General features: G+C 53.2%; 1 protein-coding gene across 1 annotated transcript; it reads right to left on the minus strand.

The window, feature by feature from the left end:
- Positions 1-13,973: 13,973 nt before the first annotated feature.
- Positions 13,974-25,715, minus strand: LYRM2 (LYR motif containing 2). The gene is made up of 3 exons (XM_075332354.1): positions 25,548-25,715; positions 22,786-22,926; positions 13,974-14,281 (listed from the first exon to the last, which is right to left on the minus strand). Exons 1-3 carry the CDS (start codon positions 25,584-25,586, stop codon positions 14,201-14,203), a joined length of 261 nt encoding a protein of 86 aa, XP_075188469.1. The 5' UTR covers positions 25,587-25,715; the 3' UTR covers positions 13,974-14,200.
- Between the last annotated feature and the right edge of the window lie 359 nt (positions 25,716-26,074).

Consider the following 26,074-nt stretch of genomic DNA (forward strand, 5'->3'; position numbering starts at 1 on the left):
CCCCGCGGATTTTTACCATTACCTATGGCAAAAACAGCAGGTACCTGCAGAAAAGAAGTGACATGCTTATTAAGGCTATGTGCCCACGCTGCTGAAAATTCACGGAATTTGCCGAGTACAGCGAGGCCCCAGCCATTTCTATGGCATTTGGGAAGTGCTGTGCCCATGCTGCGTTTTTTTCCACAGCTGAAATAATGCGGATTTCCCTGCAGAAAAATCTGCAGCATGTGAATTATTCCTGCAGATTTCTCCGCAGGGTCCCATACTTACCTGCCTTGATTGAAGACACTGGAGTCACTTTCCTCCGGTGCAGAGGAGCGAGGTGGAGCCAGGAGCAGGAAGAGGGACGTGGGCGGGGCCGGCACGAGCTCCGGTCATGTGACAGCCGGAACTAGTTCAGGCCCGCCCACCTTCTCTGGCAATGTGCAGACAGACACGGCCAGAAAGTGAAGTGCTGCGTGATGGAGGTAAGTATCAACTCACCGATCACTCCAGCACTTGTTCTGCATTAAGGATGCAGTGCCAAAGCCATGGTACTGTATCCTCAATGCAGAATGCCCGCAGCATATCCGCAGAACATTTCGCAATAAAACTGCATCCGCAGCATTGAAACAGACAAAGTTGTGCTGCGGATTTCTGGGAGATTCTGCAGAATGTCTTGCGGATATGTCCGTAAGACACTTTCCCCGTGGGCACATAGCCTAATTCCGCAGCGGAAAATCCGCGGGTATAAAAAAAAGGCAGTGTGTGCGCAGCATTTTTTCAAACCCATAGGATTTGCTGGGGAATGACTGCAGTAATGTTAGACACATTTTCTGCAGCAAATCAGCAGCAAACTCCGCGGCAAATCCGCAGCGTGCGCACAGGGCCTTAGGTGGGTAGGAGTTCGTAGACACCAAACATGTATAGGTTTACTTTTATCTAAGAGATTAAAAAAAATCTCACGTTTATCCAAAAAAAAAGTGGCGCACTTTTTACACTATTTTCTGAGACTTGTAGTGTTTTCATTTTTCGGGAACTATGGCTCAGTGACAACTTATTTTTGTGTCTCGAGCTGACATTTTAACGGTACCATTTTTGCACAGATTCTACTTTTTATCACTTGTTATTGCATTTTGCGCAAAATTTGCAGCAACCAAAAAACGTAATTTTATCGTTTGGAATTTTTGCCGCTACGCCGTTTACCAATCAGACTAATTGATTTTATATTTTGATAAAACGGGCGTTTCTGAACGCAGCGATAACAAATGTGTATATATTTTCATTTTTTCAACCCCTTAATTTTCAATGGGGCGAAACGGAAGGTGATTTGAACTTTGATGAGTTTTTTTTATTTTTAATTTTTTAAAACGTTTTCTTAACTTTTTGTACTAGTTCCCCTATGGGACTATAAGAATCAGCAGTCTGATCGCTCGTTCCTTTCTGAAGATCACAGCTGCACAGCTGAAATCTGGAGAAAAGCTGCTCTCCTCTCTCACATCGGGGTCTGCTGGCTGTAAGGGAAACTGACTCATGATAGCTACAAGAATCATCACATGACCCTGTGCTACCATCGCAACCATCGGCTCCACGTGATCATCTTTAAGAGTTAGAAACGATTCCCCGCCACTACAAAACATGCCATGTATGTGATCCCAAAAGTTTTAAAGTTCAGGGCATTGGGCACGTAGATGCCGGCATCTGTGGGGGGGGGTGTGAATGGGTTTCCATCTTGGGCACACTCGCACCGGCGGGCCTACATGAGGCTTTATGCTTTGTCTCATACCCATACACCTCCCACTCTCGTCCTTTTTTAATGTATTTTTGTATATTGAATACCCAATTTGCATATTTTCCATCCGGCTCTTTTGTCTCGGCTTTCCACTTACCGGATCTCATGGTCGCGCCATCACTGAAAAACTTCTACCAATAAAGTAAAGAGCTATAAGAAATCATAAAACACCTTCAGTCAGCCACTTACCAACACACTGCCGCGGGTGACTATATCGGTAGCAGTGTGTGCGTGACTGCTGTTCTCCAAATCTGAGCGCAGCTTCCCTGCTGTCAAGGACTAGAGTCCTGGTGTCCAGTGCTCGGGCGCTGTTCTGACTAGCGGTGGGGCTCTGCAGGAGTAGGACGCCAGCAGTCATGCGCCAACAAGCTGTAACAATTGCCAACAACAGACCATGTGACTAAAGGTCCTGTTAGTTACAAGGGAACAATTTGCCAAGCCACGCCCCCTGATGAAGCGATCATCGCGAAACGTGTGTTGGGCCAACTGCAGACAGACCCTTGGTATCCCAAACATGGGTAACTTATTCTGACCTCTGCCTTAACTTACTGAGGCTAATCCCCCTGTGGAGCAATGCTAATTATGCACATTTGCAGATATATGTAGCAGGGAGGAATGTTATGTTTACTACTAGGTGCAGAGAGGATGCATTGCACTGATTACTGTCAACTTTAATGACAAGTAGTTGTTGTATAAGAGATTATTCAGTGGAAAGTATTAATCTGTCTACATCTGATAGAGCTGAACAATTTCTGTCTCAGCCACCAGATGGCAGTGTCGTTCTACTGATTGATCAGATGCATATCTGCTGTATATAAAGCTTTGTGCACACTGATGAGAGGCCTGCGAAGCTTCCATCTGAGGTCACCACTCAATTCACTTATTGTTTTTAATGTTTTCTTCCAATAAAATGCTGTTTTTATATTTTGTGCAAAAAAAGCTGGTTATCCATAAGCCACTCAAGTCTAATATATAAAGTTATGCATCTGTCTATATGTATGTACAATCACAAAATTTTGCACAGACACCTCATGTGATTTATGGAAAGTCATAAACTATGTTTTGACAGGAAAATTTAACCCCGTGCTTTACAGTTATTCGTCAAAAAACCTCCTTACATTAAAGTGAATGGAGCTGGGAGCCACAATGTAGCCAGAACTTCATAAGAATGTTGGCGTGTCACAATGCAGCCAGGGAAAAAGACAGAGACAGGCAAAGAGACAAATAGGGAAAGATACAGAGACAGACAGACAGGCACACATTGACAGACACAGATTGACAGACGGGGAAAGAGACAGACAAGGAAAGAGACAGAGACAGGGAAAGAGACAGACGGTGCTTGGATGAGATGTGCATGAGCATGCCGATGGAACTAGGGCCCAGACAGGGAAAGAGACAAAGACGGGGAAAGAGACAGAGACGGTGAAAGAGACAGAGACGGGGAAAGAGACAGAGACGGGGAAAGAGACAGACGGTGCTTGGATGAGATGTGCATGAGCATGCCGATGGAACTAGGGCCCAGACGGGGAAAGAGACAGACGGGGACAGAGACAGACGGGGACAGAGACAGACGGGGACAGAGACAGACGGGGACAGAGACAGACGGGGACAGAGACAGACGGGGACAGAGACAGACGGGGACAGAGACAGACGGGGACAGAGACAGACGGGGACAGAGACAGACGGGGACAGAGACAGACGGGGACAGAGACAGACGGGGACAGAGACAGACGGGGACAGAGACAGACGGTGCTTGGATGAGATGTGCATGAGCGTGCCGATGGAACTAGGGCCCAGACGGGGAAAGAGACAGACGGGGAAAGAGACAGACGGGGAAAGAGACAGACGGGGAAAGAGACAGACGGGGAAAGAGACAGACGAGGAAAGAGACAGACGGGGAAAGAGACAGACGGGGAAAGAGACAGACGGGGAAAGAGACAGACGGGGACAGAGACAGACGGGGACAGAGACAGACGGGGACAGAGACAGACGGGGACAGAGACAGACGGGGACAGAGACAGACGGGGACAGAGACAGACGGGGACAGAGACAGACGGGGACAGAGACAGACGGGGACAGAGACAGACGGGGACAGAGACAGACGGGGACAGAGACAGACGGGGACAGAGACAGACGGGGACAGAGACAGACGGTGCTTGGATGAGATGTGCATGAGCGTGCCGATGGAACTAGGACCCAGGCTGGTAGTGTTCAGGCCACTGCTGAGCTTAGTGTGGCATTTGCAAATGACTGGTTTGTTGTCTTCTGTAAAAAAAAAAAAAAAGTGCCGTACTGGGAATCACCTAACCCTTGGTCTGGGAACTGGCTGCGTGTGGGTGCTCTGGGGAACATTTGCTCACCTTATCCTCCTGGCCACCCCACCGCCATTTCCTGCCTCTATCAGTGCTGTGGATACCTCCCCCTCTGCACTGCTATCCTTGCTCTGGATGTGGCAGACCTCAGGGTTATGAGGAGTGCACACCAACACTTCAGGCTCCTTTCCTGGAGAAAGCTGCGTACACATGAAATGCACAGGACGGTGATAAAGATTAATTTCAAAGACCCTAACTGAATCTGTCGATTTTGTACTCCATTTTACCAACTCTAGCATACCTCCCAACCGTCCCAGATTCTGCGGGACTGGCACAATTTTTGTGGTGTGTCCCGCAGTCCCGTGGCTCACAGCTGATGTCCCAGCTCCTCCCCTCAGTGCAGTGAATAAGTTAAATTCTCACCGCTCTGATTTACCGGGACGGCCAGGACTTGACCTTGTGATCTCATTATCCATAGGGAGCAGCTCTACCCATTGAGCCACTGCCTGTAATGAAACGCATAGGAAGATTTGGTAATCTTGACCTCTGTAGTGCAGTAGAGAAAACAGAAGCAGATTATTCAGCTACAAAGACAGACAGAGGGACAGACAGACAGAGGGACAGACAGACAGAGGGACAGACAGACAGAGGGACAGACAGACAGAGGGACAGACAGACAGAGGGACAGACAGACAGAGGGACAGACAGACAGAGGGACAGACAGACAGAGGGACAGACAGACAGAGGGACAGACAGACAGAGGGACAGACAGACAGAGGGACAGACAGACAGAGGGACAGACAAACAGAGGGACAGACAAACAGAGGGACAGACAGAGGGATAGACAGAGGGATAGACAGAGGGATAGATAGATAGATAGAGGGATAGATAGAGGGATAGATAGATAGATAGAGGGATGGATGGATGGATGGATGGATAGATAGATATAGATAGAGGGATAGATAGATAGATAGATGGATGGATGGATGGATGGATGGATGGATCGATAGATAGAGGGATAGATAGAGGGATAGATATAGATAGAGGGATAGATAAATAGATAGATGGATGGATGGATGGATAGATAGATAGATATAGATAGAGGGATGGATAGAGGGATGGATAGAGGGATGGATAGAGGGATGGATAGATATTCATCAAAGAGAAAGGGAAAAGAAAACAAAAAGCGCATCGATCTAAATGTAGCTGTATAGATAATTCGTTGGTGAATGTTATATTTTCATACACTCACCTTTAGCGAGCCTTGTATACTTGCTTATCGATCCTTTAGGACCTCAGATCTCAATGTAGAGTTCTCCTTCCCAAACGCTATGCTGCAGACTCCTGGTGACTGTTCTGTAACTCAGCCCGAGTTACCATAGGAATAATATAATGTCAGATCCTCCAGGCTGTGTGCGCTCACAAACAATTTGATCATACAGGCTGTAATTATTTCCTGTACAATTTTTTATTATCTTTATATGAACAAACAACGCATTTCGACAAACAAATGTCTTCCTCAGGTCTATTGTCTGGAGGCACTACATTTCTGACTAGATTTTCTATTAATTTCTATAGGACGTACTAACACGTCCATTTGGGTGGGGATCGAGTCTGGCCAGTTTTTGACACAACCATTAGAAATTGCACTTCAGGTCGGTAGTTTGTAGAAATCCTTACACCATACAATTAAATGAAGAAAAAAAATAAAAAAAAAAACCATTAAGATGTGAGATATAATTACATGTAACTATCTACTATTTTTGTTAGGTTTAAAAACATATTAGTATAAAAGAGTTTATCAAACACTCATAAAACACTGAAAAATCACTTCATAAAAAACACTCATATAAAGCAATATCAAAAATACACACAATAAAATGCCCATAATAAATATACAAGTAATAAATTTCGTTATTAAAATTCAGTAATTTTTCAACCCTGAGATGTGTTCTCCTTTTTTGTTCTATATTCCCTCAGTTATGTCGTTTAGCCCATCTGGGTGTAGAGTCCCCATTTTAAATATCCAAAAGGATTTGAAGTTCAATCTTTCAACACGGTTTCGACAATCCTCAGGAATTTGTTACTTTCATGTTGAATTTTTTATTGTGTTTCAGGCATAAATGTCTGGATAAACCATGTTTCATAAATCCGGTTTTGGCCTTGTGCCTGTGGCCATTCATACGTGTTCTAAGCATCTGCATGGTGCGCCCCACGTACTGGATGCCACAGACGCATGTGATTACATACACTACAAATCGGCTGTCACAAGATAGCTTCTGCTTGATTGGAATTTGTTCCACCATATTGTTGCAAAAAACAGTATCTGCATTGTGATTAATAATTTCACAACAGCAGCATTTTTTTGCCCAGCATCTTGTAACACCCATTTTTCTGTATTTATTTTTTAACATGGTTTTTTGACCCTCCTGTGGAAATTGCTGTAAATTGCTGGGGGCAATGATACCTTTTATAGTTTGTCCCCATGCGATAGGAAATATTAGGTTTTTATGGTAGTACTTTTTTTAAATACGTATCCCTTTTCAATAGATACCAGTATTTGTTCAATATTTTTCTAATATTGTTATTATTATGGTTGTAAGCCGTAATGAAATTGTTTCCTTTCAACATTTTTGTTATTTCCATTTTTAACCAAACATTTGTCCTGAGTCCTCTTTAAATTAGCGGTATAGGCACTTGTTATCAACTTTTTCGGATACTGTTAATCATCACATCTATTAATCAGTATTTTGGATTGTTCTATATAGCCCTCTTTGCTTGTGTTGTTCTTTCTAATTCTATGGAATATTTTTTTTCCATTTTTTGTAATGCGCGCTGCAATAGTCCAAAAAAACATTTGTATCAGTTTTTTTAAAAAAGGTTTTACTAATAATCTGTTTGACCTCGTGGGATAACTCTAGATCCAAAAAATATAATAACTAAATCGTCTATGAAGCGACGATATAGCACTAAAAGCTCGGCGTATGGTTGATTAATCAGTGATGAGGACTCGAATAGCCCCATGAATAGATTAGCGAAACTTGGGGCTACCCGCGCCCCCATCGCTGTACCAATATGCTGCAGATAAAGCTGATCCTGGAAAACAAAGAGGTTATGTTCCAATATAAATCCCAGACCCTTCAGGAGGAATTCCCTCTGCAGGTCCAGCATATCGGTAATGCTGTTCAGATAATACCCTACTGCTCATATACCCAAATCATGTTGGATATTCGAGTATAGGGCATTTACATCCATGGTAATGAAAAGAAAATCCTTCTCCCATCTCCCATCTCCCTTCTTACATTCATTGAGAAATTCATTTGAGTCCAGGAGATATGACGGGAGGCTTTTGACCAGATTTTGCAAAACAGGTCGATATAGTGTGACAGCTGACTTGTTAGTGAGCCGATCCCACTATTATTGGCCGGCCGGCAGATTGTCCAGGCTCTTATGTATCTTAAGGGCGCTTTACACGCTACAATAAATCTTACGATGTGTCGGCGGGGTCACGTCGTAAGTGACGCACATCCAGCATTGTAAGTATGATTGTAGCGTGTAAAATCTCTGTGCAATTGCGATTGAACGAAAATCCGTTCATCGCATACACGTCGTTCATTCCTCAAAAATTGAACGTGCGGTTGTTCTATGTTCCCGAGGCAGCACACATCGCAGTGTGTGACACCCCGGGAACGATGAACAGATCTTACCTCCGTCCGCGGCTCCCGCCGACAATGCGAAAGGAAGGTGGGCGGGATGTTTACATCCCGCTCATCTCCGCCCCTCCGCTTCTATTGGCCGGCTGCCGCGTGACGTCGATGTGACGCCGAACGTCCCTCCCACTCCAGGAAGTGGATGTTCACCACCCACATCGAGGTCGTATGGAAGGGTAAGTACGTGTGACAGCTTTTAATTGATTGTGCGGCACGGTCAAAAAATTGAACATGCCGCACATACGATGGGGGCGGGTCACATCGCATATGATATCGTATGCGAAATTGAAAGGTGTAAAGCAGGCTTTAGGCAGGTGATAGAATATTGCGGTATTCGGATTTTTATTTGTCAGAAATCTGTTTTCTTTTTTATTTATGTTTTTTTATATGTGCATCATTAATTAGGTCATGATATTCCTCAAATTTTTTAGAGGGATCAGATTTTAATTTTTTATAGTATTTTTCATCCGCAAGTATATTGAACGCTTCTTTCAAATATACTTCCCTATCGTGAAGCACATCCCCCTCCTTTGTCCGCTTCTCTTACTACTATTTTACGGTTTTCCTTTAGACCAGGGGTGGGGAACCTGCGGCCCGCCATGACCTTTTATGTGGCCCCCGGGCAGATTCCCGGGGGAGGCAGTGCTCGTGCTGTCACCGCGGTCTTGCTGCCGCCGGCCCTTTAAATCCACACATTGCTGTTTGTGCTGCAATGTGTTCTTACGTCGGCCAGTGCCAATTGTGGGCGGGTCCACAGCAGCCTCACAGCTTCCAGCGTTGTGTGCACGCCCCCTGCCCTCCGGAGATCAGTGCCCGCCTTCTCCTTCTGATGCAGTGTGTCCGGCTCCTGCACTCCGGTGATGTGAGTGCAATGCTGCTGTGAGTCCAGCGCCGACCCTCTGCTGCTATGTGCCCTGCCCAATGCTTTGTGCTTCCCCACACCAGTTCTGTAAACCTTCTCCCCCAGAGTTGCATGAAACTCAGCGCAGTGTGCCCCCCAATGTCCTGTGTGCACCCCTCCCCCAGTCCTGTGTGCAGCCCCCCAATTTCCTGTGTGCACCCCTCCCCCAGTCCTGTGTGCAGCCCCCCAATGTCCTGTGTGCACCCCTCCCCCAGTCCTGTGTGCAGCCCCCCAATGTCCTGTGTGCACCCCTCCCCCAGTCCTGTGTGCAGCCCATCACCCAGTAGTCCTGTTTGCACCCACCCAATCCTGTGTGCACCCCTCCCCCAGTCCTGTGTGCAGCCCCCCAATGTCCTGTGTGCACCCCTCCCCCAGTCCTGTGTGCAGCCCATCACCCAGTAGTCCTGTTTGCACCCCCCTAATCCTGTGTGCACCCCTCCCCCAGTTCTGTGTGCAGCCCCCCAATGTCCTGTGTGCACCCCCACACAATCCTATGTGCAGCTCATCACCCAGTCCTGTGTGCACCCCCCAGTCTTGTGTCCACCCCCCCAGTGTCCTGTGTGCACCCCCACACAATCCTATGTTCAGCCCATCACCCAGTCCTGTGTGCACCCCCCAGTCCTGTGTGCACCCCCCCAGTCCTGTGTGCACCCCCCCAGTCCTGTGTGCACCCCCCAGTCCTGTGTGCACCCCCCCAGTCCTGTGTGCACCCCCCCAGTCCTGTGTGCAGCCCTCCTAGTCCTGTGTGCACCCCCCCAGTCCTGTGTGCAGCCCTCCTAGTCCTGTGTGCACCCCCCCAGTCCTGTGTGCAGCCCCCCAGTCCTGTGTGCACCCCCCCAGTCCTGTGTGCAGCCCCCCCTAGTCTTCTGTGCAGCCCCCCCTAGTCTTCTGTGCAGCCCCCCCAGTCCTGTGTGCAGCCCCCCCCAGTCCTGTGTGCAGCCCCCCCCAGTCCTGTGTGCAGCCCCCCCAGTCCTGTGTGCAGCCCCCCCAGTCCTGTGTGCAGCCCCCCCCAGTGGTGTCTGTGCCCCCAGCCCCTCCAGTGGTGTCTGTGCCCCCAGCCCCTCCAGTGGTGTCTGTGCCCCCAGCCCCATGCCCCCAGTTAATTAATTGCTTCACCCAATATAGCAGGGTCATTTAAACATTGATAATTTAGTGTGGCCCCCGAAGGTTGGTAGAAATTTCCAAATGGCCCTCGACAGAAAAAAGGTTCCCCACCCCTGCTTTAGACCTTCTATAGCTTCCCTTTCATCCCTAGGGATGTTATTTCTATACTCATTTAATTCTTTTCTTTTATTCTTTTTCTTTAGATTTTATCACTTCATTTTTGTTTACTATATGGTGTATGTTTGAGTCTATATTTCTGAATTCTTCATTTACCAGGGGATAATAATAAATTAATAATAATTTTATTCATTTATATAGTGTTATTAATTCCACAGCGCTTTACATACATCAGGAACACTGTCCCCACTGGGGCTCACAATCTAAATTCCCTATCTGTATGTCTTTGGAGTGTGGGAGGAAACCAGAGTATCCGGAAGAAACCCACGCAAACACGGGGAGAACATACAAACTCCTTGCAGATGGTGTCCTTGGTGGTATATGAACCCAGGACCCCAGCGCTGCAAGGCTGTAGTGCTAACCACTGAGCCAGAAGACTGCAGTGCTAACCACTGAGCCACCACAAGATTGCAGTGCTAACCACTGAGCCACCATGCAGCCCATGTCTCCAAATTAATCCCCCTATGGTGAGTTGGATTAAATTTAGATTGTGGGCATACGTCTTTATGTAAAAAATTATCTATATTTTCGGCTGTTTTTTCTTCAGATGTGAAAAGGATTTAAAAGAATTGTCCTCCTACAAAACTCTACCAATATATGAAGCCCTAGATTTCCAAGAGGCAGAAGATTTCCATAAGAGGTTCATGGGTCAATGAATAAAAAGGGGTGATAAGTGACCCCGGACTAAAGGGAAGGTGATCTAGCCTCATCCAGATCTATGGGCACCTATGGACTATACGTCAGTAGTTATTACCCATCTTCCTGGACCTCTAAGATTGGACAACATCATTATTGGAAACACGAGGACACGATCTCAATCTACACCCCGGACTACAACATATGTAAATTTATGTAGATGTATATTTATATGTAGAAATTGTATATTTACATTGGTACCATATCATTTTTTCTTATGTTAATGGGGCATTATACCCATCAATTTGGGATAAATTGTGAAAGGAGGAGTCTGTGAGATGGCGGTCCCCTTCCCTATGAACAAACAGGGCAGAAAATCATAAGGCTAGCCGCGCAGGTGTATGGACACCACTATCAATAGATACCTCTTTCTACTTAAATGAGAGGACCTATATCGGGTATCACATGACCGATGGGACTCATCCTGATGGGAATGTTATTATTGTATTTTTGAACACATTCACTTTTGTTGTTTTTTTATTTGGGGGGGAATTATTTACCTTTAAACTGAATGTAATAGAGTATTTTATTGTATACATATACTTTTTTTTTATACTGTATTTACCCTATGGGCATAAACAAAAATAAGAGCAGAACACCTAATAGAAGAGTAAGGGGCAATACATAACAAAAAGAACAAAAACAGAACTAAAGCAAGAGAAGTGACGGGGAAACGACGCAAGAGGGAGGAGACGAGGAAACACCACAAGTGGGAGGAGACGAGGAAACGGCGCAAGAGGGAGGAGACGAGGAAACGGCGCAAGAGGGAGGAGACGAGGAAACGGCGCAAGAGGGAGGAGACGAGGAAACGGCGCAAGAGGGAAGTGACGAGGAAACGGCGCAAGAGGGAAGAGACGAGGAAACGGCGCAAGAGGGAGGAGGCGAGGAAACGGCGCAAGAGGGAGGAGGCGAGGAAACGGTGCAAGAGGGAGGAGACGAGGAAACGGCGCAAGAGGGGGGAAACTGCGCAAGAGGGAGGAGACGAGGAAACGGCGCAAGAGGGAGGAGGCGAGGAAACGGCGCAAGAGGGAGGAGGCGAGGAAGTAATACAAGAGTGAGGAGACAAGGAAACGATACAAGAGGGAGGAGACAAGAAAATATTACAAAAGGGAGACGAGGAAATGATAAAAGAGGGGGGAGACAAGGAATTAAAACAAACAAGGAGAACAAGGAAATAATACAAAAGGGAGGCATCAGGAAAATATTACAAGAGGGAGATGTCACGTGTGTGTCACGGTTGCTGGACAGTCATGTGGTGTCGGGCTGTAGAAGATTGCAGTATTTGGCTACACAAACTGCTCCCTGACATTGTGGTCTTCCTGTTGTGGTGTAAGGTATCTTATGTATCTTCTCTGCTTGGGGTTAACACCTTACCTTTTAGGACCCCATGGATGTCCTCACCTTTCAGCTTGATGTTTGCTGGTGATGGAGTTATATTCCTATACAGGGCTTGGATGCAGTCAGTCGGCTTGTATTCACTGGTTGTTGCTGTACCTCTCCTAGAGTCATCCTGGATAGAAGTTGCTCATATACTTTCCCGTGTGTGCTCCCTGTGTGATTTTTAGGACTTAGTGGGTTTGACTAAACTCTCATCCCATCCATTCCCTACCTAGGGCGTAGTTCAGGGTCAGCCATGGCCAAGAATCCTGCTTGGCACAAAGGTGCTGAACCTATATAGGGTGGTCAGGAGAGCCAGGGGCCAGAAGAAGGTTTGGTTAGGTGTCACGATATCCCCCTTCCCAAAACACAGGGCTTTCCTCTTCCCTGTTGCTGTACGCGGGGTACCGTACCTTGTGTGACATCACCAGCCGCACAAAGAAAATAAAGACACTTTTTTTTTGTTTTCTCATGGATCCCGTCACTGTTCTGGCTGAGCAGCTGCAGGGTCTGTCTCTGGAGGCAACAGACCTTAGGTCAGCTGTTCAGCAGTCGCAGACTCCAGGCTTTGGGGATTCTGAGGGTAGGCAGGTGCTACCAGAGCCAAAGACTGCTCTACCAGACAGGTTTGCAAGGAGTAGAGACAAATTTTTGGTGTTGAAAGAGGCCTGTAAATTGTACTCATCCGCTAGGGATGAGGAACAGCAAGTAAGGATCCACAATCCGTTGCCACCTGGCGTTGATTGCCTCCAGTCGGTGAATTAATTTTTTGATGCCTTAGGTCTCATCTATGATGATCCTGACAAAGTGTCCTTGGCTGAGTCCAGGCTGCGTTGTCTCCAGCAGGGGGGACCGGTCAATGGAGACTTGTTCAGCATTTAACAGATGGGTCCCCAACACAAAGTGCAATGACCCGGCTCTTAGAAGTTAGTTTTGCCAGGGACTTTCGGAGAGCTGGAGGCTGTCTTGATCATTTATGAAACCCATCAGTCCTTGGGGGCTGCCATGTCCTTGGCTAAACGTGTGGCTAGACGCCTCAGAAATAGAATGTTTAGACCACTTTCCCCCAGAGACCCTTTCTTGGGAGCACACCCCATTACCGAGGGAGGGGGGGAGATCTGAGGGTGAACCATCACTCATGGGTTTGAAGAAGCCCATGCAGCTAGGGGGAGCCATTACTTTGCATTTTTCAATTGAAAAGAGGGGGTTGGCTTTGTCAAAAATAAAGGTAATTTTATTGGAGCCTGCCCCCCAGTCCATAAGCACACAGGAACATCTGTTACTCGGCTTACCATTGGTGGAGTGGGGATGGACAATCAGGGTGTGTGTTTGCCTTCAACATGTAATTCTCAGTTTGTCCTGACAGCAGAGGTGGTGCTAGAGAGCAGAACTGAGAACATTTCTGTGTTTGTGTACAGTGGAGCAGGAGTCAGCATGGTGGATGCTCTATTTGTAAAGACTCATGGGCTGACCTGCTGTACGTTGGCTAACCCCATCTCCATCTATGCCATTGACTGAGTCGTTTGCTGAGGAGTGCCCGACACAAAGAGTACATGATACAAAACTGAGGGTAGGAATCTGCATTATGAAGAAATATCTTGCTATGCCCTGGAGGCCTTCCCGCTCCCATTGTACTGGGTCTACCCTGGTTGGTGAAGCATAATCCGGTAGTGGATTGGCAATCCAGGGAGATTGTGGATTTGGGACACTACTGTATTGCTAATTGTCTGACCGCTTCTCTCTCTACGGAGACCTTACCTGCATTTATGTCTGCGTTTGAGGATGTATTTTCAAAGAGGGGATGTCAGGATTTTAGTTACATAGATTGAAAAAAGACCTAGGTCCATCTTGTTCAACCTTTGTCCACCAATTCTATATTTTGTCTCCCCATCGTGCAAATCTCGCCAAATAAAGACTGTACGGACTGTAATAAAATCCTTTTATAAGACACACATTGAACATGGCGGAAACGATGGATGGAAGTCTCCCCCGTCAGCAGCTTTCTGTCCGGAGCAGCCCCTGGTCAGGAGGACGAGCTCGTGTACACTGGAGCGGACGAGCCGCTATACGTACAGGTCAGGACGTCCTCACACCGGGGTCAGCAGGGGTGAAGGTTCTCATGACGCCCCCTGGTGATGGCGGCTACAAGCATCTAGGACTTGGCCAACTTCAGAGCCCACTCCAGCTCCTGCAGCTGCCGCTCACCCTGCGAGATCATCATCCGCACAGTGATCTGGGGAGAGACGGGGCGTCAAGTGATCCCAGCACTGGGCTCCTCACCACACACAGCACTGGGCTCCTCACCACACACAGCACTGGGCTCCTCACCACACACAGCACTGGGCTCCTCACCACACACACAGCACGGCCCCCTCGCCACACACACAGCACGGCCCCCTCGCCACACACACACAGCACGGCCCCCTCGCCACACACACAGCACTGGGCTCCTCACCACACACAGCACTGGGCTCCTCACCACACACACAGCACTGGGCTCCTCACCACACAAACAGCACTGGGCTCCTCACCACACACACAGCACTGGGCTCCTCACCACACACACAGCACTGGGCTCCTCACCACACACAGCACTGGGCTCCTCACCACACACAGCACTGGGCTCCTCACCACACACAGCACTGGGCTCCTCACCACACACAGCACTGGGCTCCTCACCACACACACAGCACGGCCCCCTCGCCACACACACAGCACGGCCCCCTCGCCACACACACACAGCACGGCCCCCTCGCCACACACACAGCACTGGGCTCCTCACCACACACAGCACTGGGCTCCTCACCACACACAGCAATGGGCTCCTCACCACACACAGCACTGGGCTCCTCACCACACACACAGCACTGGGCTCCTCACCACACACACAGCACTGGGCTCCTCACCACACACAGCACTGGGCTCCTCACCACACACAGCACTGGGCTCCTCACCACACACAGCACTGGGCTACTCACCACACACACAGCACTGGGCTCCTCACCACACACACAGCACTGGGCTCCTCACCACACACACAGCACTGGGCTCCTCACCACACACAGCACTGGGCTCCTCACCACACACACAGCACTGGGCTCCTCACCACACACACAGCACTGGGCTCCTCACCACACACAGCACTGGGCTCCTCACCACACACACAGCACTGGGCTCCTCATCACACACACAGCACTGGGCTCCTCACCACACACACAGCACTGGGCTCCTCACCACACACACAGCACTGGGCTCCTCACCACACACAGCACTGGGCTCCTCACCACACACAGCACTGGGCTCCTCACCACACACAGCACTGGGCTCCTCACCACACACAGCACTGGGCTCCTCACCACACACAGCACTGGGCTCCTCACCACACACAGCACTGGGCTCCTCACCACACACAGCACTGGGCTCCTCACCACACACACAGCACTGGGCTCCTCACCACACACAGCACTGGGCTCCTCACCACACACAGCACTGGGCTCCTCACCACACACAGCACTGGGCGCCTCACCACACACAGCACTGGGCTCCTCACCACACACAGCACTGGGCGCCTCACCACGCACACAGCACTGCCCCAACACCACGCACAAAGCACTGCCCCAACACCACGCACAGCACTGGGCTCCTCACCACATACACAGCACGGCCCCCTCGCCACACACACACAGCACTGCCCCCTCGCCCCACACACAGCACTGCCCCCTCGCCACACACACAGCACTGCCCCCTCGCCACACACACAGCACTGCCCCCTCGCCACACACACAGCACTGCCCCCTCGCCACACACACAGCACTGCCCCCTCGCCACACACACAGCACTGCCCCCTCGCCACACACACAGCACTGCCCCCTCGCCACACACACAGCACTGCCCCCTCGCCACACACACAGCACTGCCCCCTCGCCACACACACAGCACTGCCCCCTCGCCACACACACAGCACTGCCCCCTCGCCACACACACAGCACGGCCCCCTCGCCACACACACACAGCACTGCCCCCTCGCCACACACACAGCACTGCCCCCTCGCCACACACACAGCACTGCCCCCTCGCCACACACACAGCACGGCCCCCTCGCCACACACACAGCACGGCCCCCTCGCCACACACACAGCACGGCCCCCCTCGCCACACACACACAGCACGGCCCCGTCGCCACACACACACAGCACGGCCCCCTCGCCACACACACAGCACTGGGCTCCTCACCACACACACAGCACGGCCCCCTCACCACACACAGCACTGGGCTCCTCGCCACACACAGCACTGGGCTCCTCACCACACACAGCACTGGGCTCCTCACCACACACAGCACTGGGCTCCTCACCACACACAGCACTGGGCTCCTCACCACACACAGCACTGGGCGCCTCACCACACACAGCACTGGGCTCCTCACCACACACAGCACTGGGCTCCTCACCACACACAGCACTAAGCTCCTCACCACACACAGCACTAAGCTCCTCACCACACACAGCACTGGGCTCCTCACCACACACAGCACTGGGCTCCTCACCACACACACAGCACTGGCTCCTCACCACACACACAGCACTGGGCTCCTCACCACACACACAGCACTGGGCTCCTCACCACACACAGCACTGGGCTCCTCACCACACACAGCACTGGGCTCCTCACCACACACACAGCACTGGGCTCCTCACCACACACACAGCACTGGGCTCCTCACCACACACACAGCACTGCCCCCTCACCACACACAGCACTGGGCTCCTCACCACACACACAGCACTGGGCTCCTCACCACACACAGCACGGCCCCCTCACCACACACAGCACGGCCCCCTCACCACACACACAGCACTGGGCTCCTCACCACACACACAGCACTGGGCTCCTCACCACACACAGCACTAAGCTCCTCACCACACACAGCACTGGGCTCCTCACCACACACAGCACTGGGCTCCTCACCACATACAGCGCTGGGCTCCTCACCACACACAGCGCTGGGCTCCTCACCACACACAGCGCTGGGCTCCTCACCACACACAGCGCTGGGCTCCTCACCACACACAGCACTGGGCTCCTCACCACACACAGCACTGGGCTCCTCACCACACACAGCACTGGGCTCCTCACCACACACAGCACTGGGCGCCTCACCACACACAGCGCTGGCCCCTCACCACACACACAGCGCTGGCCCCTCACCACACACACAGCACTGGGCTCCTCACCACACACACAGCACTGGGCTCCTCACCACACACAGCACTGGGCTCCTCACACCACACACAGCACTGGGCTCCTCACCACACACACAGCACTGGGCTCCTCACCACACACAGCACTGGGCTCCTCACCACACACAGCACTGGGCTCCTCACCACACACAGCACTGGGCTCCTCACCACACACAGCACTGGGCTCCTCACCACACACAGCACTGGGCTCCTCACCACACACAGCACTGGGCTCCTCACCACACACAGCACTGGGCTCCTCACCACACACAGCACTGGGCTCCTCACCACACACAGCACTGGGCTCCTCACTACACACACACAGCGCTGGGCTCCTCACCACACACAGCGCTGGGCTCCTCACCACACACAGCGCTGGGCTCCTCACCACACACAGCACTGGGCTCCTCACCACACACAGCACTGGGCTCCTCACCACACACAGCACTGGGCTCCTCACCACACACAGCACTGGGCTCCTCACCACACACAGCACTGGGCTCCTCACCACACACAGCACTGGGCGCCTCACCACGCACACAGCACTGCCCCAACACCACGCACACAGCACTGCCCCAACACCACGCACAGCACTGGGCTCCTCACCACGCACAGCACTGGGCTCCTCACCACACACAGCACTGGGCTCCTCGCCACACACAGCACTGGGCGCCTCACCACGCACACAGCACTGCCCCAACACCACGCACAAAGCACTGCCCCAACACCACGCACAGCACTGGGCTCCTCACCACATACACAGCACGGCCCCCTCGCCACACACACACAGCACTGCCCCCTCGCCCCACACACAGCACTGCCCCCTCGCCACACACACAGCACTGCCCCCTCGCCACACACACAGCACTGCCCCCTCGCCACACACACAGCACTGCCCCCTCGCCACACACACAGCACTGCCCCCTCGCCACACACACAGCACTGCCCCCTCGCCACACACACAGCACTGCCCCCTCGCCACACACACAGCACTGCCCCCTCGCCACACACACAGCACTGCCCCCTCGCCACACACACAGCACTGCCCCCTCGCCACACACACAGCACTGCCCCCTCGCCACACACACAGCACTGCCCCCTCGCCACACACACAGCACTGCCCCCTCGCCACACACACAGCACGGCCCCCTCGCCACACACACACAGCACTGCCCCCTCGCCACACACACAGCACTGCCCCCTCGCCACACACACAGCACGGCCCCCTCGCCACACACACAGCACGGCCCCCTCGCCACACACACAGCACGGCCCCCTCGCCACACACACAGCACGGCCCCCTCGCCACACACACACAGCACGGCCCCGTCGCCACACACACACAGCACGGCCCCCTCGCCACACACACAGCACTGGGCTCCTCACCACACACACAGCACGGCCCCCTCACCACACACAGCACTGGGCTCCTCGCCACACACAGCACTGGGCTCCTCACCACACACAGCACTGGGCTCCTCACCACACACAGCACTGGGCTCCTCACCACACACAGCACTGGGCGCCTCACCACACACACAGCACTGGGCTCCTCACCACACACACAGCACTGGGCTCCTCACCACACACAGCACTGGGCTCCTCACCACACACACAGCACTGGGCTCCTCACCACACACAGCACTGGGCTCCTCACCACACACAGCACTGGGCTCCTCACCACACACACAGCACTGGGCTCCTCACCACACACAGCACTGGGCTCCTCACCACACACACAGCACTGGGCTCCTCACCACACACACAGCACTGGGCTCCTCACCACACACACAGCACTGGGCTCCTCACCACACACAGCACTGGGCTCCTCACCACACACACAGCACTGGGCTCCTCACCACACACACAGCACTGGGCTCCTCACCACACACACAGCACTGGGCTCCTCACCACACACAGCACTGGGCTCCTCACCACACACACAGCACTGGGCTCCTCACCACACACACAGCACTGGGCTCCTCACCACACACACAGCACTGGGCTCCTCACCACACACACAGCACTGGGCTCCTCACCACACACACAGCACTGGGCTCCTCACCACACACACAGCACTGGGCTCCTCACCACACACACAGCACTGGGCTCCTCACCACACACACAGCACTGGGCTCCTCACCACACACACAGCACGGCCCCCTCGCCACACACACAGCACTGGGCTCCTCACCACACACAGCACTGGGCTCCTCACCACACACAGCACTGGGCTCCTCACCACACACACAGCACTGGGCTCCTCACCACACACACAGCACTGGGCTCCTCACCACACACACAGCACTGGGCTCCTCACCACACACACAGCACTGGGCTCCTCACCACACACACAGCACGGCCCCCTCGCCACACACACAGCACTGGGCTCCTCACCACACACAGCACTGGGCTCCTCACCACACACAGCACTGGGCTCCTCACCACACACAGCACTGGGCTCCTCACCACACACAGCACTGGGCTCCTCACCACACACAGCACTGGGCTCCTCACCACACACAGCACTGGGCTCCTCACCACACACAGCACTGGGCTCCTCACCACACACAGCACTGGGCTCCTCACCACACACAGCGCTGGGCTCCTCACCACACACAGCGCTGGGCTCCTCACCACACACAGCGCTGGGCTCCTCACCACACACAGCGCTGGGCTCCTCACCACACACAGCGCTGGGCTCCTCACCACACACAGCGCTGGGCTCCTCACCACACACAGCGCTGGGCTCCTCACCACACACAGCGCTGGGCTCCTCACCACACACAGCGCTGGGCTCCTCACCACACACAGCGCTGGGCTCCTCACCACACACAGCGCTGGGCTCCTCACCACACACAGCGCTGGGCTCCTCACCACACACAGCGCTGGGCTCCTCACCACACACAGCACTGGGCTCCTCACCACACACAGCACTGGGCTCCTCACCACACACAGCACTGGGCTCCTCACCACACACAGCACTGGGCTCCTCACCACACACAGCACTGGGCTCCTCACCACACACAGCACTGGGCTCCTCACCACACACAGCACTGGGCTCCTCACCACACACAGCACTGGGCTCCTCACCACACACAGCACTGGGCTCCTCACCACACACAGCACTGGGCTCCTCACCACACACAGCACTGGGCTCCTCACCACACACAGCACTGGGCTCCTCACCACACACAGCACTGGGCTCCTCACCACACACAGCACTGGGCTCCTCACCACACACAGCACTGGGCTCCTCACCACACACAGCACTGGGCTCCTCACCACACACAGCACTGGGCTCCTCACCACACACAGCACTGGGCTCCTCACCACACACACAGCACTGGGCTCCTCACCACACACAGCACTGGGCTCCTCACCACACACAGCACTGGGCTCCTCACCACACACAGCACTGGGCTCCTCACCACACACAGCACTGGGCTCCTCACCACACACAGCACTGGGCTCCTCACCACACACACAGCACTGGGCTCCTCACCACACACACAGCACTGGGCTCCTCACCACACACAGCACTGGGCTCCTCACCACACACAGCACTGGGCTCCTCACCACACACAGCACTGGGCTCCTCACCACACACAGCACTGGGCTCCTCACCACACACAGCACTGGGCTCCTCACCACACACAGCACTGGGCTCCTCACCACACACAGCACTGGGCTCCTCACCACACACAGCACTGGGCTCCTCACCACACACAGCACTGGGCTCCTCACCACACACACAGCACTGGGCTCCTTACCACACACAGCACTGGGCTCCTCACCACACACAGCACTGGGCTCCTCACCACACACAGCACTGGGCTCCTCACCACACACAGCACTGGGCTCCTCACCACACACAGCACTGGGCTCCTCACCACACACAGCACTGGGCTCCTCACCACACACAGCACTGGGCTCCTCACCACACACAGCACTGGGCTCCTCACCACACACAGCACTGGGCTCCTCACCACACACAGCACTGGGCTCCTCACCACACACACAGCACTGGGCTCCTCACCACACACACAGCACTGGGCTCCTCACCACACACAGCACTGGGCTCCTCACCACACACACAGCACTGGGCTCCTTACCACACACACAGCACTGCCCCCTCACCACACACACACAGCACTGCCCCCCTCACCACACACACACAGCACTGCCCCCCCTCACCACACACACAGCACTGGGCTCCTCACCACACACACAGCACTGGGCTCCTCACCACACACACAGCACTGGGCTCCTCACCACACACAGCACTGGGCTCCTCACCACACACAGCACTGGGCTCCTCACCACACACAGCACTGGGCTCCTCACCACACACAGCACTGGGCTCCTCACCACACACACAGCACTGGGCTCCTCACCACACACAGCACTGGGCTCCTCACCACACACACAGCACTGCCCCCTCACCACACACACACAGCACTGCCCCCCCTCACCACACACACACAGCACTGCCCCCCCTCACCACACACACAGCACTGGGCTCCTCACCACACACACAGCACTGGGCTCCTCACCACACACACAGCACTGGGCTCCTCACCACACACACAGCACTGGGCTCCTCACCACACACACAGCACTGGGCTCCTCACCACACACACAGCACTGGGCTCCTCACCACACACACAGCACTGGGCTCCTCACCACACACACAGCACTGGGCTCCTCACCACACACACAGCACTGGGCTCCTCACCACACACCACAGCACTGGGCTCCTCACCACACACACAGCACTGGGCTCCTCACCACACACAGCACTGGGCTCCTCACCACACACACAGCACTGGGCTCCTCACCACACACAGCACTGGGCTCCTCACCACACACAGCACTGGCCCCTCACCACACACAGCACTGGGCTCCTCACCACACACACAGCACTGGGCTCCTCACCACACACACAGCACTGGGCTCCTCACCACACACAGCACTGGGCTCCTCACCACACACAGCACTGGGCTCCTCACCACACACACAGCACTGGGCTCCTCACCACACACACAGCACTGGGCTCCTCACCACACACAGCACTGGGCTCCTCACCACACACAGCACTGGCCCCCCCTCACCACACACACAGCACTGCCCCCTCACCACTTGTCAACTCCATCCCGTCACTCCCTCACCACCCTTCCCTATCCCCCTTCACTGCATCCATTCATCCGGTATCCGCCTCCACCCTGTCACCCCTTTCCCTCTCCCCATTCATTGCTCCCCCACCCATCACTACCTTGCCTCTCACCATCAAGTCCTTCCCTCTCCCTCTTCACCTCAAGTCCTTCCATCTCACCCTTCACTCCGTCTCTGTCCCCCCTCACCCCCTTCCCTGTCTGTCCCCCATCACCACCTCGTCAGCCCCTTCCCTCGCCACCCCTCTCCCCTCTCCTCCTCACCTAATCTCCTCCTCCTCACCTAATCTCCTCCTCCTCACCTAATCTCCTCCTCCTCTCACCTCGTCACTGGTCTCCTTGTTCGTCCTGAACTCCCTCCGCGCCCACTCCTTTACGTAGCCACGATCCGCGGGGTCTGGAATTCTACGCACGGTCCGCAGGATCCTCCTGTATAGACCCAGCACACGCTGCCGGACCAGGAACTGGGGACACAAAGGGTTAATGTTACATAGAACCGAGAGATGAGACCCCGGCAGTGTACAGCTCCCAAACACATACAGTACACGCAGTGTATCCCCCCACCCCAGTGTATCCCCCCCACCCCAGTGTATATCCCCCCACCCCGGTGTATATCCCCTCCATACACACAGTATATCCCCCATCCCGGTGTATATCCCCTCCATACACACAGTATATCCCCCACCCCAGTGTATATCCCCTCCATACACACAGTATATCCCCCACCCCGGTGTATATCCCCTCCATACACACAGTATATCCCCCACCCCGGTGTATATCCCCTCCGTACACACAGTATATCCCCCATCCCGGTGTATATCCCCTCCATACACACAGTATATCCCCCACCCCAGTGTATATCCCCTCCATACACACAGTATATCCCCCACCCCAGTGTATATCCCCTCCATACACACAGTATATCCCCCACCCCGGTGTATATCCCCTCCGTACACACAGTATATCCCCCATCCCGGTGTATATCCCCTCCATACACACAGTATATCCCCCACCCCAGTGTATATCCCCTCCATACACACAGTATATCCCCCACCCCGGTGTATATCCCCTCCGTACACACAGTATATCCCCCACCCCAGTGTATATCCTCTCCATACACACAGTATATCCCCTCCATACACACAGTATATCCCCCCATCCTGGTGTATATCCCCTCCGTACACACAGTATATCCCCCCATCCCGGTGTATATCCCCTCCATACACACAGTATATCCCCCCATCCCGGTGTATATCCCCTCCATACACACAGTATATCCCCCCCACCCCGGTGTATATCCCCTCCGTACACACAGTATATCCCCCACCCCGTTGTATATCCCCTCCATACACACAGTATATCCCCCACCCCGGTGTATATCCTCTCCATACACACAGTATATCCCCTCCATACACACAGTATATCCCCCCATCCCGGTGTATACCCCCTCCATACACACAGTATATCCGCCACCCCCGTTGTATATCCCCTCCATACACACAGTATATCCCCCACCCCGTTGTATATCCCCTCCATACACACAGTATATCCCCCACCCCGGTATATATCCCCTCCATACACACAGTATATCCCCCATCCCGGTGTATATCCTCTCCATACACACAGTATATCCCCCACCCCGGTGTATATCCCCTCCATACACACAGTATATCCCCCATCCCGGTGTATATCCTCTCCATACACACAGTATATCCCCCACCCCGGTGTATATCCCCTCCATACACACAGTATATCCCCCCATACCAGTGTATATCCCCTTCATACACACAGTATATCCCCCATCCCGGTGTATATCCCCTCCATACACACAGTATATCCCCCCCACCCCGGTGTATATCCCCTCCATACACACAGTATATCCCCCATCCCGGTGTATATCCCCTCCATACACACAGTATATCCCCCATCCCGGTGTATATCCCCTCCATACACACAGTATATCCCCCATCCCGGTGTATATCCCCTCCATACACACAGTATATCCCCCACCCCGGTGTATATCCCCCACCCCGGTGTATATCCCCCCATACCAGTGTATATCCCCCCATACCAGTGTATATCCCCCCATACCAGTGTATATCCCCCCATACCAGTGTATATCCCCCCATACCAGTGTATATCCCCCCATACCAGTGTATATCCCCCCATACCAGTGTATATCCCCCCATACCAGTGTATATCCCCTCCATACACACAGTATATCCCCCATACCGGTGTATATCCCCTCCATACACACAGTATATCCCCCACCCCGGTGTATATCCCCTCCATACACACAGTATATCCCCCACCCCGGTGTATATCCCCTCCGTACACACAGTATATCCCCCCCACCCCGGTGTATATCCCCTCCATACACACAGTATATCCCCCACCCCCGGTGTATATCCCCCCATACACACAGTATATCCCCCACCCCGGTGTATATCCCCCCATACCAGTGTATATCCCCTCCATACACACAGTATATCCCCCATACCGGTGTATATCCCCTCCATACACACAGTATATCCCCCATACCGGTGTATATCCCCTCCATACACACAGTATATCCCCCACCCCGGTGTATATCCCCTCCATACACACAGTATATCCCCCACCCCGGTGTATATCCCCTCCGTACACACAGTATATCCCCCCCACCCCGGTGTATATCCCCTCCATACACACAGTATATCCCCCCCATCCCGGTGTATATCCCCTCCATACACACAGTATATCCCCCCCATCCCGGTGTATATCCCCTGCATACACACAGTATATCCCCCACCCCGGTGTATATCCCCCCATACACACAGTATATCCCCCACCCCGGTGTATATCCCCTCCATACACACAGTATATCCCCCCCACCCCGGTGTATATCCCCTCCATACACACAGTATATCCCCCACCCCGGTGTATATCCCCCCATACCAGTGTATATCCCCCCCACCCCGGTGTATATCCCCCCATACCAGTGTATATCCCCTCCATACACACAGTATATCCCCCCCACCCCGGTGTATATCCCCTCCATACACACAGTATATCCCCTCCGTACACACCGTCCCCTCCCTCTCACCTGTCTCAGGGTCGGCGCCGCCGGTATCCGCGAGGACATGATCTCACACTCCCGGGTCACGTGGGCTCCTCAGGCCGCCGCCATCATATTGGAGACCAAAACATAAAACCGGAGATCCCGGCGGAGTCTCTGCCGTCTGTCAATGTCATCAGCAGTGCGCAGGCGCGGCTCATCCAGCTAACTACATGGTGGCTGCAATTACCAAATGTCACCACCGGAGGGAGACAAAACTGCGCAGATCCAACGCTCACAACGGCTGCCGGGGAGACTCCAGGACTGGGAGTGATCGCGGAAAACGGTGTATCTAATCCTGTGATACTGTCTGCTGACCTGTGTATCTAATCCTGTATGATACTGTCTGCTGAGCTGTGAATCAAACCCTGTGATACTGTCTGCTGAGCTGTGTATCTAAACCTGTGATACTGTCTGCTGAGTTGTGTATCTAACCCTGTGATACTGTCTGCTGAGTTGTGTATCTAATCCTGTGATACTGTCTGCTGAGCTGTGTATCTAACCCTGTGATACTG

This window comes from Anomaloglossus baeobatrachus, chromosome 1 (assembly GCF_048569485.1).
Source record: "Anomaloglossus baeobatrachus isolate aAnoBae1 chromosome 1, aAnoBae1.hap1, whole genome shotgun sequence".
Classification (NCBI taxonomy): Eukaryota; Metazoa; Chordata; class Amphibia; order Anura; family Aromobatidae; genus Anomaloglossus; species Anomaloglossus baeobatrachus.

Excerpts from the sequence above, each read along its gene's own strand:
- LYRM2 (XM_075332354.1), bottom strand. The coding sequence starts at position 25,586 with ATGTCCTCGCGGATACCGGCGGCGCCGACCCTGAGACAG. Across the intron at positions 22,927-25,547 it reads CGGCGCCGACCCTGAGACAG|TTCCTGGTCCGGCAGCGTGT; the intron begins GTGAGAGGGAGG and ends TTGTGTCCCCAG. Across the intron at positions 14,282-22,785 it reads ACAAGGAGACCAGTGACGAG|ATCACTGTGCGGATGATGAT; the intron begins GTGAGAGGAGGA and ends GTCTCTCCCCAG.